This window comes from Pantherophis guttatus, chromosome 1 (assembly GCF_059756535.1).
Source record: "Pantherophis guttatus breed Tessera chromosome 1, ASM5975653v1, whole genome shotgun sequence".
Taxonomy (NCBI): Eukaryota; Metazoa; Chordata; class Lepidosauria; order Squamata; family Colubridae; genus Pantherophis; species Pantherophis guttatus.
In genome coordinates, this window is record NC_142063.1 from 326,635,858 (window position 1) to 326,651,804 (window position 15,947).

The window sequence follows — 15,947 nt, forward strand, 5'->3', positions numbered from 1 at the left end:
ATCAAGATAGATCCAACAGCCCCCTACACCTTTCAGTGTTCTCCCTATTCAGTGTGTCAGCTTTTAGATGTGTGGACTTCAACTTCTGGAATTCTCCAGCTGGCATGGGGAATTGAAGTCCACACCTCTGAAAGCTACTAAAATTGAAAAATACTGTCTCAGATTATTGCAAAAGGCTACATCATTCCACCGTTATCTTGTGATAGTTGTTGACTAGATAACATTTAATTCTCAGCTAAGGATAAATGTCTCCATCTTCGTGATTTTCTCCAGGGCTTTTTACAACTGCCATGTATAAGATAGTAAACCAGTACCCTTATCTTCCCCAGGGAATATTTTGTAAATGATCAGACCCTCTTCCATTTATATGTGATGTCTTATTTGGTTTATTTTGTTTCTTGATTGACACATTTCTGACTCTATTGTATCACAGGAATTGTTGGTTTACACTCCATTAAATGTAATTTCAAAGTGAGGAATAAAAGCATGCTGATGGGGTGATCCAAGAAATGAGACATTTCATCTCTATGTGGTGCCTTTAATACTTTAGCCCTTCATCTTCTAACAGTGCAGATCTGTGCTTCGCCTTGAAAGGCCCTGATGTTGGAATTTGGGGTTCTCCTTTTTTCAGCTGCAGGATGGAATTGAGGATCTGATGTCCCTCTGATAGCATTCCCCCTTCCTCTTTGCAAACATTAAGAGGACATTAATTTTGACAGCCAGTGATGAATACTTCTTTGAATTAAATTACAGCCCTGGTGACTTCAAGGATGTGTTCAGCTCTAAAGGAAATATTTTAGGGATTGATAGCATGCTGGTGTAGGAGATGACCAGACTGAGTTTGAGGGAGGGGGGTCAAATGCATAATCAGTCATGAGTCCCTTTGTGCCCACAAGAGATCTAAGACCAGCTCACCTTGGATTCCTTCTACTCTTATCTCCCGCTAATTTCAGATTCTTGTAGAGAGCTCCAGCTTACAATAAATCTTTATACCCATTTGAACTGTCTGTCCTGATTTTCCTGGTGCTTGACAACTAGGTCCCCTCCTTGTAGTTGCTGATAGTTTGATTGATTATGTGCCATTAAGTTATTTTTAACTCCTAGTGACCACAGATAGATTTTTCTCCATGATGATCTAGATATGTCTTGTTCTTTTAGGTCTCCTAATGTTCTTTTAGGTCACCACTGTAACAGAGTTTATCCTCTGCTCATTCTTTCCACCTTTTCTAGCATCAGACCTTTTTCCAGAGAGATCTTTGCATAATATATCTGAAATAGAAGAATAATAGCCTGGCCATTTATGTCCTGAACGAGAACTCTGGATTGATTTGTTCAATGATCTATTGGTTTGTTTTCTTACCTGTATTTCAGCAGTCCTTTCCAATACGAAAGTTCAAAAAGAATAGGTACTACTGTTTTTTTCTTGGTATGTTGTGAAATAGGAAGATTTTTATGTTTATTAATGGTTATTTGGATTTTGTTTTTATTTCCTTTTTTGCAATATTTGGGAACTGTTTAGAACCTTGTTTGGGATTGAGCAACATATGCATTGCATTGCATAAATAAAATAAAAATAACAGATATATGCATCTTTGCTGGCTTAGGGGGCAAACAAACAAAACCACATCCTTTCCTGGAATGCTTCTAGCTCAGCTTTTGCCGCACCCTCTGTTTTGGCCTTCCTGATGGTGGAGTTACTGAGCCTCCCATAGAGGCAGCTCAAAATTTTACTGACTTTTCCCTTGGGAGGCTAGAGCCCCAACTCTGCTCTTTAGAGGGAAAATCTGATTGAATTTATGGTTTCCTGGATACCATCCCAGAACATTGGATTGTAACCTATGTGTAACCGGAGAAGGTTGCTTCTAAATGGAAGATAAAAAGACTAGATTTTTAGTTTGTTTTTGGGAGCAATGATACAGCTGTTGGTTTAGAACCAGTTATTAATCTTGTGTTATAACTGGGCTGCTCAGAGACTTGTAAACTGCATCAAAGGCAAAATGCATCCTCTAGGTCACAGGTGTCAAACTCGCGGCATCACGTTGCTGTCACGTGACATTTTGCGATGTTTTCCCCATTCGTGGAGCTAGGGTGGGTGTGGCCTGCGCGTGACACATCTGGCTCGCGGGCCGCCAGTTTGACACCTCTGCTCTAAGCCTTATTTCCAATTATGTGTAAGGAGAGTGATCAAATGTGATTTGGGGTCACATTTCAATCTAGTAAGGTGGTAAAGCACAAGGAATAAACATTTGTTCATACCTCTTTCAGCTGTACCTTTCCACAGTTAGCAACATTATGCATAGAACAGAAAAGGAGTTAGACATAGCAGGCCAAAGAAATTAAATAACTGAGAAAAGAAAAATAAATAGATAGTCCAGTGTATACCCATACCCTCCACCACTGTCCTCCACGCTTTTCTATCCTTGCAAAATCCTTTTTGTTTTTCCCATATCCATCTACTGCTCTGTACATTGCTTCTTGTTCTTTAAACGTATTGCCTCTCTCTTTATGCCAGTTTTGCAATTCCAGTTAATCTCTACTGGACTTTCCTTTCCCGCTTTTCCTATATTTGTTTTGCAGTCGTAGACTAATTCATTCTCTGTATGTGATGAAACCACCTCAGCATCAAATTCAGTTCAAATCAAATCACCTCAGATACACAAATTTGTGAAGCATTCTTTTTCATATTCTTGTATTCAGTTCACATTCATCCATCACTCGTTCATTTTTATTGCTGTCTTTTCTTGTTTTGCAAAACATGCTTCTTGTGTCACCCATTTCCATTACATTCAATTTACTTTTTTTGTTTCTCCTAGAGCAGCTCCCAACCTTTTGGGCACCAGGGACTGGTTCCGTGGAGAGAGGTTTTTCTATGGACCGAAGGGGATGTGGTTTCATGTGCTGCCTGCATCCCGTGGATGGGGCTTCACTTATTTGTGTGGCCCAGTTTCTGGCATGCCATGATCTGATGCCGGTTCACGACTTGGGGTTGGGGATCCCTGTCCTAGAGAACCCATCTAGTGAACCCATATAAGAAAGTGTATAAGATACATTTTGTTTCTTTTGACAATTCTCACAAAAGATCATGTGCTGCCCATCATTTTGGTACATCTAAACATTTCCCCATCTATTTCCCACCTTTAGTAAACATTTTGAGAAGATACACAAATTCATTCACTTGCTGTAGTTGTTATCATTTACCGTATTTTTCGGCGTATAAGACACACCTTTTCCCCCCTAATTTAGGTGTGTCTTATACACCGAATGTAGCCCTGCCCACCCACTGGCCCCCACCCTTTGGCCTCTGCTTCCCAGCAGTTACCTCCTTGCAACAAACAGCAAGAAAAAACAGCTCCTTTCAGCTTCAGCACAGCCTAATTAGCACAAGTTGATTGGATCGGTCTCCCAACTCTCAGCTGTTTTGCTCTCAGCTGTTTTGCCCTGGCCTCTGCTGCTTGCTACAAGGTGGTAAATTGCTGCAGCAGATTTTTTTTTTCTTTGTGCTAATCAAGCTATGCTGAAAACGAAAATGAAAGTAAAGCAGGCTGTTTGCTGTTTGCTGCAACGAGACAAAATTGCTCAGAGGTAGAGGGAGATTTCTTTTTCTTCTTTTCCTCACCAAAAAAGGTAGGTGCGTCTTATAGTCCGATGCATCTTATACTCAGAAAAATACGGTACTTGCAATTATTACCCCCCCACACACACACACATTTCCTGTGGTAAATGCAGCAAGTTTGAACTGATACAATAATTTTCAGATCCATTTTCCCCTCATTGCATTGTACAATTAGATAGCATTAGGTGCAAATAATTGTTGCGAAGGTTGTTGAGAGTGTGGTCGCGCAACAGTTCCCCCAGCACCTGGATGAAACGACGTATCTGGATCCGTTCCAGTCGGGCTTCAGGCCCGGGTACAGCACGGAAACGGCATTGATCGTGTTGGTTGATGATCTCTGGAGGGCTTGGGACAGGGGGTGCTCCTCTGTCCTGGTCCTGTTAGATCTCTCAGCGGCTTTTGATACCATCGACCATGGTATCATGCTGCACCAGCTGGAAGAGTAGGGGGTGGGAGGCACTGTGTTGCGGTGGTTCTCCTCCTTTCTCTCTGACTGGTCGCAGTCTGTGTTGACAGGGGGACAGAGGTCGACCCCGAGGCCCCTCATATGTGGGGTGCCGCAAGGGTCGGTCCTCTCGCCTCTCCTGTTCAACATTTATGTGAAGCCGCTGGCGAGATCATCCGTGGTTTCGGGGTGGAGTACCATCAGTACGCTGACGACACCCAGCTGTACATCTCCACCCCGGATCACCCCAACGATGCCCTTGAAGTGATGTCCCGGTGCCTGGAGGCCGTACGGATCTGGATGGGGAGGAACAGGCTCAGGCTCAACCCATCCAAGACCGAGTAGCTGTGGTTTCTGACGTCCCGATATAGTCAGTTGACGCCATCACTGACTATTGGGGGCGAATCATTGGCCCCCACGGAGAGGGCTCGCAACTTGGGCGTCCTCCTGGATTCACGGCTGTCTTTAGAAGAGCACTTGACGGCCGTGACCGGGAGGATTTTTCATCAGGTTCGCCTGATTCGCCAGTTGCGTCCCTTTCTGGATCGGGACTCGTTACGCACGGTCACTCATGCCCTTGTCACCTCCCGCCTGGACTATTGCAATGCTCTCTACATGGGGCTCCCCTTGAGGAGCACCCGGAGGCTCCAACTGGCGCAGAGTGCGGCCGCGCGGGTGGTAATGGGAGCGACATGGCGTTCCCATGTAACACCCCTCCTGCGCGAGCTGCACTGGCTCCCGGTGGTCTTCTGGGTGCGCTTCAAGATTCTGGTTACCACCTTTAAAGCACTCCATGGCTTAGGACCTGGGTACTTGCGGGACTGCCTACTACCACCAATAGCCTCCCACCGGCCGGTACGCTCCCATAGAGAGGGGCTCCTCCGGGTACCGTCAGCCAAACAATGCCGACTGGCGGCCCCCAGGGGGAGAGCCTTCTCTGTGGGGGCACCTACTATCTGGAACGAGCTCCCCCCAGAGATACGGAGGATCCCGGATCTGCGCACCTTCCGCCGCGCCTTAAAGACCTTACTATTTCACCAGGCCGGCCTGGCCTAATTTTCCCCCTCTTTTATAAAAGATTTTTAAAATTTTAAATATCTTTTAGTATTTTATATATTCAATTTTAAATTGGTTTTAAAAGTTTGGGGTTTTAAATTTGTCGGGGCCAAAATTATTTAATTTGATTTTATTCTATTTTTAAATTTTGTATGTATGTGTTTTTATTGTTTGGCTGTGCACCTCCCTGAGTCCTTCGGGAGTAGGGCGGTATAGAAATCTAATAAAAAAAAAAAATCAGTTTCATTCCAACAAAGGAATATCACACATACCAAAGGACATGTACAGGTAGTCCTCGACTTACAACCTCAATTGAACCCAAAAGTTCTATTGCTAAGCAAGACATTTGTTAAGTGAATTTTGCCCATTTTATGATCTTTCTTGCCACAGTTGTTAAGTAAATGACTGCAGTAGTTAAGTTAGTGACTTCGTTAAGTGAATTTGGCTTCCCCATTAACTTTGCTTGTCAGAAGGTCCCAAAAAGTGATCACATGAGCCTGCAACCATCATAAATATGAACCAGTTGCCAAGTGTCTGAATTTTGATCACCTGACAATGGGGATGCTGCAATGGTCATAAAACAGTCATAAGTCACTTTTTTCAGAGCTGTTGTAACTTTGAATGGACATTAAATGAAATGTTGTAAGTCAAGGACTATCTGTACATCCAAAACTCCAATCAACACATATCTCATTACCCCAATATTTCTTATATATTTATCCATAAATATGTTAAACCATAAAGAGCACTTTAGTATTGAATCATTCGCTAAGCATTCCGTTCATTCTTATGCATGCTGAACTCCCAGTATGTAAATGGTCTTATCACATTCAGCAACTGACCTTTGGTTCTGAAACATTCCATAATTCAAGCATATACTGTTTATTATACAGCTTTATAGATAAAAGTAGAGTAAAAGTAGCAAAAAAGTAGAGACTTTTTAAAATTACATTCATACATTTCTTACTGCAGAAGAGGTCTGTATTTCTTCAATGTTGTACACTGTCATTTTTGTACCCTTTTGTCAGAAATTGCCTGACACTTTCTCATACTTAACAAATGAATCTAACTGAAGTTTTAGAACAGTTTCCTTTGATAGAGAAGCAATAATAGCTGTCTTCTAATCGAAAGCCAGAGATGAAGTCTTTACAAACTCATTAAAAAAGTTATACAACCACTCTGTTAGCAAACCACATCCACATTCTAACATTTTTCTTGTTGGTTCATTTATATCTGCAACTTCAACAGTTTGAATATTTCAGATGATTTCCTTTTACCAATTTTTTTATTTGTACACTAACTTTTACAGCATGTTTTACTGCCCCTCTTTGATAATCATACCACATTGCTCTTGAAAATATTCCTTGCAGTAATATTCCCCCTTCAGATTTGTCCCAAATAATTTCATTATTTTTATTTTAAATTGATATCCCTGGTTGATGTTTCTTGTGTAGCCCTTCTCACTCTCTTCTAACATAAATTTTGTTTTCATCCAAATCGCTCTGCATTTTCTCTATTATTTCCATATGTTTGGTTGCTATTAGATCAGATTTTTTTTTTTAATTTGGCAATCTTAAAGATATGTGGACATCAACTCTCAGAGTTCCCCAGCCAGTTAAAGTCTACACATTTCAAAGTTGCTAAACTTGAAAACACTGTATTAACTGAGCATACAGATATGTACCTCCACTCCTTAGTGTGTCTTTGATCAGTTAAAAACTCACACATAATGCTTTTCAGTAAAACAGGAAAGGTATAGAAAAGTTTCCAGCCTTAGTTGCACATTGCCATGTACAGCATCCTCTGCTAATAGCAAAAGTAGTACTTGTCAGTTCAGGCTGGTGGACAACAAGTGCAACAGCGGTGAAATCCTACTGGTTCGCACCAGTTCGGGCGAACCAGTAGTGATAAAAACTACCAGTTCGGACGAACCGGTAGTAAAAAAAAACCCTACCTGTTCGTCCGAACTGTTATTTCTGATGATCAGCTGTGCCGCACATTTTTAAATCGCGCGGCACAGCAGTTCCCCCTCTCACTGTTATACTTACCTTCCTAAGCCTCCTTTTTCTGTGTGTTTGGCACGTACTGTGCTTGCATGTATAGCGTGCGTTGGGCGCTCAGCACACATGCGCGGCCAGCAAACCAGTAGCAAACCGGTTCAGATTTCACCACTGAAGTGCAACTAAATCTCAGTTTTACTCCAAGCATGTTCATGTTATCCTCTGTAAGTGGATAAAAGTGCTAATCTAGAGAATATCTTGCAAATCAACATATTGTTACCTGTATCTTATCAACTCAGAGATATGTTAGTGTCCTGACACACACGCAGGTTATGTGGATGCACTAAACCATCTCCATAGATTCAACTGCAGAGAATTTTAGGGTGATATTTAATAACATGCTAAATTTTGTTGGTGATAAACTTGAATATGTTTGTTGTGGTTTGTTCTATTGTGTATACCCATATTATTTGGTTAAATTATGATTCTAATTAAATTGTGTACCCATTTTATTTGGTTAAATTGTGGTTCTGCATATATTGAATTGGATCATGATTTAAGCCAGCATTCTCCACTCTTACAGTTCTTGCTACAAGAATGTAGAAACTTGTGGCTTTTGTGTCTTGAGAAGAATAGATGATATTCTCCTTTCTAAGAATCCTTAGCCAGCATGGCCTAATTGTGATGATGAGGATTGTGGCTCTATGAACTTTGTTGTGGTATAGGTTCCTTGACCTCATTTGAAACCACATGCTGTGCCCTTGACCTGTGACCATCTCATATTGTCCAGGACTTCCTGAAAATTATTTTCTGTGGTACCTCGGTACTTCTCACGATGAGTACTAAAAATGATAATTGCCAAATGAACCACCTGATTTACTACATGACCCTTTGTTTTGGCCGGGAAGAACTTCCTGTCTGTCTCTTTTCCTATGTCAGTGACCTTCCCAGCATGGCTGACTTCCTATCCATCCTCTGCAGCGACCTTCCCTACATGGTCAATTTCCTGTTTGTGCTCCGTGGCTATTCCCCTTTTCCTGTCACAGCGCATCAAGATCAAGCAAACAATGAGTACTGAGAAACATTTTTACATCAAAATGTGTCGTGGTCAAATTCAACAACTTTTGAAGGAGTCAAGTACCGAGATACCACTGTATTTGTTTAGTTCTTATCTTTATATTCTGACTTTCCGATAAGTTCAATATAATATGTAAATGTTTCCTCTACATCCCCCCTGCGTTTCATTTTTGTTCCCATAAGAACTTCATGAGTGGTTTGGGTCTTTTGATGGCTTTGTGGGGTGAAGGTGGTGGTGAATCTGGGTCTTCCCAATTCCAATTCCAAAGGTGCTTTTCCAAAAGGCAAACTGGACTTCCTTTGTTTTTCCTTGAAGACATTTCGTATCTCATCCAAGAACTGAAGAAGCTTCTTGGATGAGATGCAAAATGTCTTCAAGGAAAAACAAAGAAAGTCCAGTTGCATTTTGGAAAAGTACCTTTGGCACAACCATGACCTGGATGACTGAGAATCTCCATTCTTATTCTTGTGCCATATCCATCATCGGACGTTGGCGATTATGTTGTCAATCCTATTTATATAGAGAGAGAATCTCCATAGACATTCAAAATTACAATCTTGTGTTGTAACTATTGGATCCCATTAACTCTCAATCATTGATGATTGCGAGTGTTATCATTTTAATAGCTGGAATGTTGCTTGGGAGGAGAGAAGCTCTTTAAATTTAATCACAGTACTCTGATTTGTTTTGTTTCCTTTTGTTTCCTTTATTTGTTCCTCTGTTCCAGCAAGTCTTGATCTCTTGGGACCACATTCTCCATGGCATGAAACGCAGGCAGTGACTTGGGCCAGCCAGCCACCTCTAACCGCATGAAGTGGCTTCTCTACAAAAGATGGTAGCGAAACTCAAGCAGAACCTCTTGCTGGTCTGTCTGGTGATCAGTTCAGTGACTGTCTTCTACTTGGGGCAACATGCTATGGAATGCCATCACCAAATAGAGGAGCGAAGCCAACTGACCCGACTGGAGCCAGCCAAAGCAACCACAAGAACCATCCAGAGCACAAAGGAAAATGCCACTCTGGCTTACAACAAAGACATGCCTTTAATATTTATTGGGGGAGTACCCCGGAGTGGCACCACCTTGATGCGGGCGATGCTAGATGCTCACCCGGACATCCGGTGTGGAGAAGAGACACGGGTCATCCCTCGGATTTTGGCTGTCAAGCAGATGTGGGCCCGATCAAGCAAAGAGAAAATGCGGCTCAATGAAGCAGGTGTCACAGACGAGGTGTTGGACTCGGCCATGCAGGCCTTTCTCTTGGAAATTATCGTGAAGCATGGGGAGCCAGCCCCTTACCTGTGCAACAAGGACCCCTTTGCCCTCAAGTCTTTAACTTACCTTGCCAGGATTTTCCCCAATGCCAAGTTTATTTTAATGGTCAGAGATGGCCGAGCCTCTGTTCATTCCATGATCTCCAGGAAGGTCACCATTGCTGGCTTTGATCTGACTAGCTACAGGGATTGCCTGACCAAATGGAATCGTGCCATTGAGATTATGTATAACCAGTGCTTGGAGGCTGGCCTTGACCGTTGCATGATGATGTATTATGAGCAGCTGGTCTTGCACCCCGAGCAGTGGCTCAGGACGCTCCTCAAGTTCCTCCACATCCCATGGAATCCTGCAGTTTTGCATCACGAAGAAATGATTGGGAAAGCTGGGGGAGTGTCCCTATCAAAGTGAGTCTGCTTCTTCCTGGATGAGGTTTTTAGAAAGTCCTGAGTTGGACAGAGTTTGTCCAGCTGTTTGTTTCCTCTAAAATACTCAAAAAGGGCTGAGATATATTTTTTTATGGTCAGGGTTACAGATAACAATAACAAAAATGCATCTTGAAAAATTCAGAGAAATAGAAATATTTCTCTGCCTCAGCCATCTCCCGAAATTATGGTCATTACAATACATTTCTGAAATTAGGAAAAATTCTCATGTTCGGATGCCAGGAATTACCCTTCATTGCAGAAAGCCTCAAGGATAAGGATGTGGGATGGAACATTTTTCTGTTGTTACATTTTCCATTGCGGAAAAATTCCCTGTTTCTAAAATGGCATTATTTTAAAATTATATGCAAATTAGGTAAAAGGGTACCCATTTTGTCCAACCTTTTTCACAGGATTGGTGTGTATGTGTGGGGAGGTGGGGGGGGGAAGAATGGAGGAAAGACTGCCTTGAGCTCTTGAAGGAAAGGAATGGTTGTTGTTATGGAATTGACTCCCTTGAGACTTGGGCTTAGCCATTTGAAAATTTCCTACTGTTCTGCTGCCCGAGTAGAAGTCTAAATAAAAGAATAAAACAAGGGCAGCAATTCATGCAGAGATGTAGCAGAATTTCATCATTTCAGTGCATGCCTTCCTTACGATCAACAATGACCACCCTGTAGCCTGCGGGTTGGGAGTAACCGGCTTCAAAACTATAAATATTTATTGTTGGTAAAATAAACCAGCAGAATCATTTTTTCACCAGCAGGATCAAGATTGAAGGACAAGCAAGCCTCCTTTTACTTTCTGATTTTCATCTGCAGTCTTAAAACAGAATATGAAATGCTAGTGCTGTGCAGAAAGAGAGAACACTTCGTAGTTATTTGTCTTAAGCAGTGCAAATATGCAGCAGACTAGAACAAAAGAAAACAGGAGAGACATCCTCATAGTTAAGTACCAAAGCAATGGAACGTTATTTCTTCTTTTCACAATGCTGCTTTTTAAAAGGAGGTGGGGAGTAGTTTTAAACATTCACATCAACCGTTTTACTTACAGAAAACAATAGCAGCTATGTCAATCACAAGGTTAAAAAAAATCCCTTCTGTTTTACAAACTAAAATTTTACAAAATCATTTCACGTTTGAAGCACGAAAACGTGCAGGGATTTTGTGAAATTTTAGTTCGTCTAAGAAATAAATTGTTCTGTGGGGTTTTTTCCTACCTAATGAGTACTTGGCAGCTCACAGTAAAAACAAAAGAAAACATAAAGCAATTAAAATCCTTTTTAAAAAAATTCTTAAAATCATCACGGTTTAATCCATAATTCTGGACCAAACAGGAATATCTTGACTGCTTTCTTAGAGAGGTGGAAAAAGTTGGCCCCATTGGCAAAAATTGATCCTGGTGGTTTACTGCTGGTTTAGATGCTAACTGTAAATACTGTTTATGGCATTGAAGCCACTGATCAGTCCCAACTTACATGCCACAGTGTGGTACTGGTGAGAAGAAAATAACAGCTGGTCATAAGGAATGTATATACTCGACCAAAATGGCAAGGGGAATTCCTGCTGCATCTCTCTATGAGTCCCTACAGTGATTTTGTGTGTGTGTGTTTTGTACAACAGCAGGAAATTAGGCCACCAGGTGGAACCAGTCATGGTCTCAGGTAACCCTAAGGGCTACAGAAAGACTGTCCAGGGGCAGCATGCAGCTCTAGGGCTGCAGATTTCTTAATTGAGTCTAATAGGATCATTCAATCAGACATGCAGAAAAATTGTAGCGCTGTGTAATTGGTTACTCTGTGTTGATCAAGTTCTTCTGGATAGGGGTAATTCTTCAATGTCATCAGCTCTATTTGGATAATTCAATTATTCATGATCTGAAAGGCACCAGAAATCCCTACAGCATTGTATCATGTATGACTGTTCTAAGCTATTCTCCTTTTAGCTAGAATTCTTATTGATTGCATACGTGCTTCTATGCACAGGTTTGTAACGCATAATCCTCTTTTTTCCTCCCCCTTTTCCTTAAAATTAGGCCTCCCTGGATATGTTTCCCCCTATTTTTAGACGAAAAGAGAAAATTTGATAAACTCCCAATTAATCTACTGATTTAAAGCTTGCTGCTTAAAAAGAATGCTTAACAAATGAAAATTATTCATACCCTGGTTTGTGCTGTGATGGAAATTGTTTGCACCCTGGTTGTGCTGTAGGTGTGTACATGCACACATAGGATAAGGAGAAATGTTTCATAAACTTAGCAGTCCAATTTGTTTGTCCTCTCATTTCGTTGGACTCAGTTGCTCCCCCTACACTTTTATGGAGCAATATTTACTTAGAATAGTACCCAGAGATTGTCCAAGCCTTACTTAAAGGTGTTTTGAACCTCCACAGTGGATCCCTGCTGCCCAGCTTCTGTTTATTATGGTTTGGGTGACGAAGCCAATCCTGTACAATTTCATTTCAATCCCCCCTACCCCAAAAACCCAGAAAACAAATCTGGATTGACAGTGATGTGAAAAGAGGCTGCCTGAACTGGCAGTAACTCAAGGCAGCACGAGATGCGCTGTGGCTGAAACACATTGCCAACGTGGCTCTTGGCGGACAGGCTGAGTGCATGGAGTCTTGCCATAACTAGCACTGTAACTCTGCCATTTGCCCTCTTAATAAAAAACAGCTGGAGCTGGTGGGGAGAATGTCATTTTTTTTTAAAGGAAGCAGCCGACACCAGATTCCCCCCCCCCTTTATTATTGTCAGCAGAGCCACAGACAGGAGCAATTTGAAGAGAAATGTAGAGGGTGGGTTTTTTTGTGAGGTGGGAGAGAATATTATTTACTGTCCTCTGTTTGAAGTCGAGAAGAGTGAAGGCTTCTTGGAGAAAGAGGAAGAAGCTCAATACCAAGTCATGTCTTTGGCCTGTCTGGCTCAAAAACAGGGATTGGCAGCAGACTTCCTGGATTTTAGATAGGATTTTTTCCAGCCTTACCCAATGATTGCTCTTCTTCCTCCTTACTGGCAGCAGAGAATTCGAAATTCAGCTAACTTAGGTGTGGATCTGAAGCTGGAAAGGTGCTTTGCTGTGCTTGTTGGAGCCTCCTTCAAGATGCTGTGTCTTTTCCAGAGTTTCCATGATCTTTTTTTTTTTTTTAATGAGCTGCTGAATCTAAAATATCTTTCTTACTTTGGGTCCAAATACCAGACACCTCTGCTTCTATAGTCAGCATACCACATGCCGTGGGAGCTGTATTCAGAAATAAAACGGCCTCTAAACATGGAGGTTTAATTAGTCCATCATGGCTATTGGCCATTGTTACATATTTCTCTTTCTTTTATTGTGAACATGCCCAATTGTCCATTAAAATTGTCGAGGTTGGTGGTCCATTAAAAATTTATGGTGGTAAGTTCCAGGGTGTAATGAAACACTGAGATGAAGAGTTTTCTTCCATCTGTCCAAAACACATGACAATTTGTTTCATTAGGTAATCCTGAATTCTTGGTATATTAATGCAGATTCAATCAGTTGGTAATGGCTCTGACCTTTCTCAATGACAAGCCAGGGTATGTTTACATAACTTGTGTTACCAGGTCAATTAAAGATCTAACATGCATTGTGTAACAAGCTGCATTTGATTACTGTTAACTGAAGTTAATATGGACCAATGTTTGCAGTTAAAATATTGGGCCCTGTTCAAATCCATCCTCTGCCATGGAAATTCATTAAGTAATCTTGGTTGCTTTCTTTCATCTCAACCCATTTCACAGAGTTGCTGGTCAGGAGATAAAATGGACAGCCCTGCTATGTTGCCTTCAACTTCTGGGGAAAAAAAGGCTTCATATAAATCTAACAAAACAAAACAATTTAATTTAAAATGTAGTTAAAATCATATTGGCCAATCCAATTAACAGGATTGTTTTTTAATGACAATAATTTTGTCGTCCTGTTGCTTCAAAAATTAATGATGATTTTGGGATGACGTAAGAGCCATGTTCTTGATGCTAAAGCGACCTGCTGAAGCCTCAGGTTACACTCCTGCTAAAGAGAGATGCGGTCCTTTAGAGGTGATACAATAGAGATATAAAATTTCTGGATTTGTTGCTGTAAAAAAGACACATTTTGTCTTTTTTTTCTGGACGAAAAATGGAAATATATGCAATAATTGTATTAATTTTATCCTTCACATATCTGCTTTAGGAACATAAACTGTCTTATGTATATCTTACTTTACTCATTAGAAACTATCATTTTTGCATATTTGTTAAATGCAAAGTTTGAATTCTAATTACACAATCATGTACATTTATTAAGTTTTAATTTTTTAAAATCTTTTTGTTACAAATGAAAGTATGAACTACTGAACTCTAAGAAAACTGGGAACTTAATTTTTTTGGTTTGATTTGGTCACATAAATAAGACTGAGAAGAGAAAACAAGAACAACATTTAAATAGGATTATATATTGTCTTAAATTTTTCATGGGTTTACAGTTTTAGAAAAACAGCTAAGGAAATCAGGAAGAAACAGATTCTTCACATAAAAATATTGCTTTTAGACCAAGGGTGTCAAACTAGATTTCATTGAGAGTTGTGTTTCACCTCGAGGGGGCCGGAGTGAGTGGGCAGGATGGGCGTGGCCACCTCAATGTCACTTGTGTCATCACCCAAACGCTCTGCCAGCGAAAACGGGCTCCCGAGCTCTGTTTTTGGCTGTGACGACCCCCTGGAACTCTGCCAGCGAGTTGGGAGGGCTGCAGCCCTTATGAGCTCCATTTTTACTGGCAGAGGCAACGTGGGCTGGCCCTTCGCTGTCTCCAGGACAGCCCTGGGGGCCAGATCTAAGCACCCTGTGGGCCGGATCTGGCCCCTGGGCCTTGAGTTTAACACCCTTGTTTTAGACACTGTCTAGTTTCTGAGCTATTATTACTTTAGTACCAGTTTCTGCATTTCCTGAAATTTTATTTTTGCTCTCCTGATGGACTTCTAGTTCTTAAAATAAGAGGTTTGCTCAACGAGGCAATCTTCATACTCTTTTACCTGATACAGATAATCTTCAATTTACAACTATTGAGAAAAGTGACTTAATGACTGGTTTCACACTTCACCACCGTTGCAGCATCCCCATGGTCACATGATCAAAATTCGGACACTTGGCAGCAGTCATGAATTTATGACAGTGGCCGTGTCTCGGGGTCATGTGATCACCATTTGTAACCTTCCCAGCTGGCTTCCGACAAGCAAAGTCAATGGGGGAAGCCAGATTCACTTACCAACCCCATGATTCACTTAACCACTGCAGTGATTGCTTAACAACTGTGGCACCAAAGGTTGCAAAATGAGGCACAACTGACTTAACTGTCTCGCTTAGCAGCTGAAATTTTGGGCTTCATTGTGTTAGGAAGTCAAGGACTATCTATAGTCATTTATGCATCAAAATTATAATAGTTTGGTTTTGTAGGTAAATTACAAGTATTAGATTTGGAGCAAAATAAAGAGTACAGGTAGTCCTTCAAAATTACAACGGCATTGAAAAATGTGACTTATGACCGTTTACAGTTACAACCTTTGCAGCATTCCCCATGATCATGTGATCAAAATTCAGAAGCTTGGCAACTGGTTCATACTTGTGACGGTTGCTGTGTCCCAAGGTCACGTGTACACCTTTTGTGACCTTCTGAGAAGCAAAAGTCAGTGGGGAAGCCAGATTCACTTAACAACTGGGCTATTAACTTATCAGCCGCAAGGATTCACTTAACACCCATGCCAAGAAAGGTTGTAAATGAAGCAAAACTCACTTAACAAATGTCTGCTTAACAACAGAAATTTCGGGCTCAATTGTGGTTGTAAGTTGAGGACTACCTGTCATTATCAATAAACATTGTTTTAATGCATAGATATTTTAAAAGAAAATATTTCATTAGTTTGTTTTTTTAAAAAAAGATTTTTATTCTTTGGGGGAAAAAACAAAGGAAAGAGAGAAAAAATAAGAATAAACCCCAAATGTTTCCCCCCCATTTTTATGCCATCTTTGTCCTACAAAACTTCATTCTTCTAGGTGGGAGAAAATACA

The 15,947-nt window shown here is 41.0% G+C and overlaps 1 protein-coding gene across 9 annotated transcripts in view; it reads left to right on the forward strand.

The window, feature by feature from the left end:
- TPST1 (tyrosylprotein sulfotransferase 1) overlaps window positions 1–15,947 on the forward strand; it is a 31,718-nt gene that overhangs the window by 7,522 nt on the left and 8,249 nt on the right. For all 9 annotated transcript variants that reach the window (XM_034420969.2, XM_087889087.1, XM_087889071.1 and 6 more), the window contains one exon: window positions 8,920–9,869. In XM_034420969.2, the coding sequence (XP_034276860.1) occupies window positions 9,025–9,869 (845 nt within the window). In that variant the 5' untranslated portion in view covers window positions 8,920–9,024. The remainder of the gene's footprint in view (window positions 1–8,919; window positions 9,870–15,947) is intronic.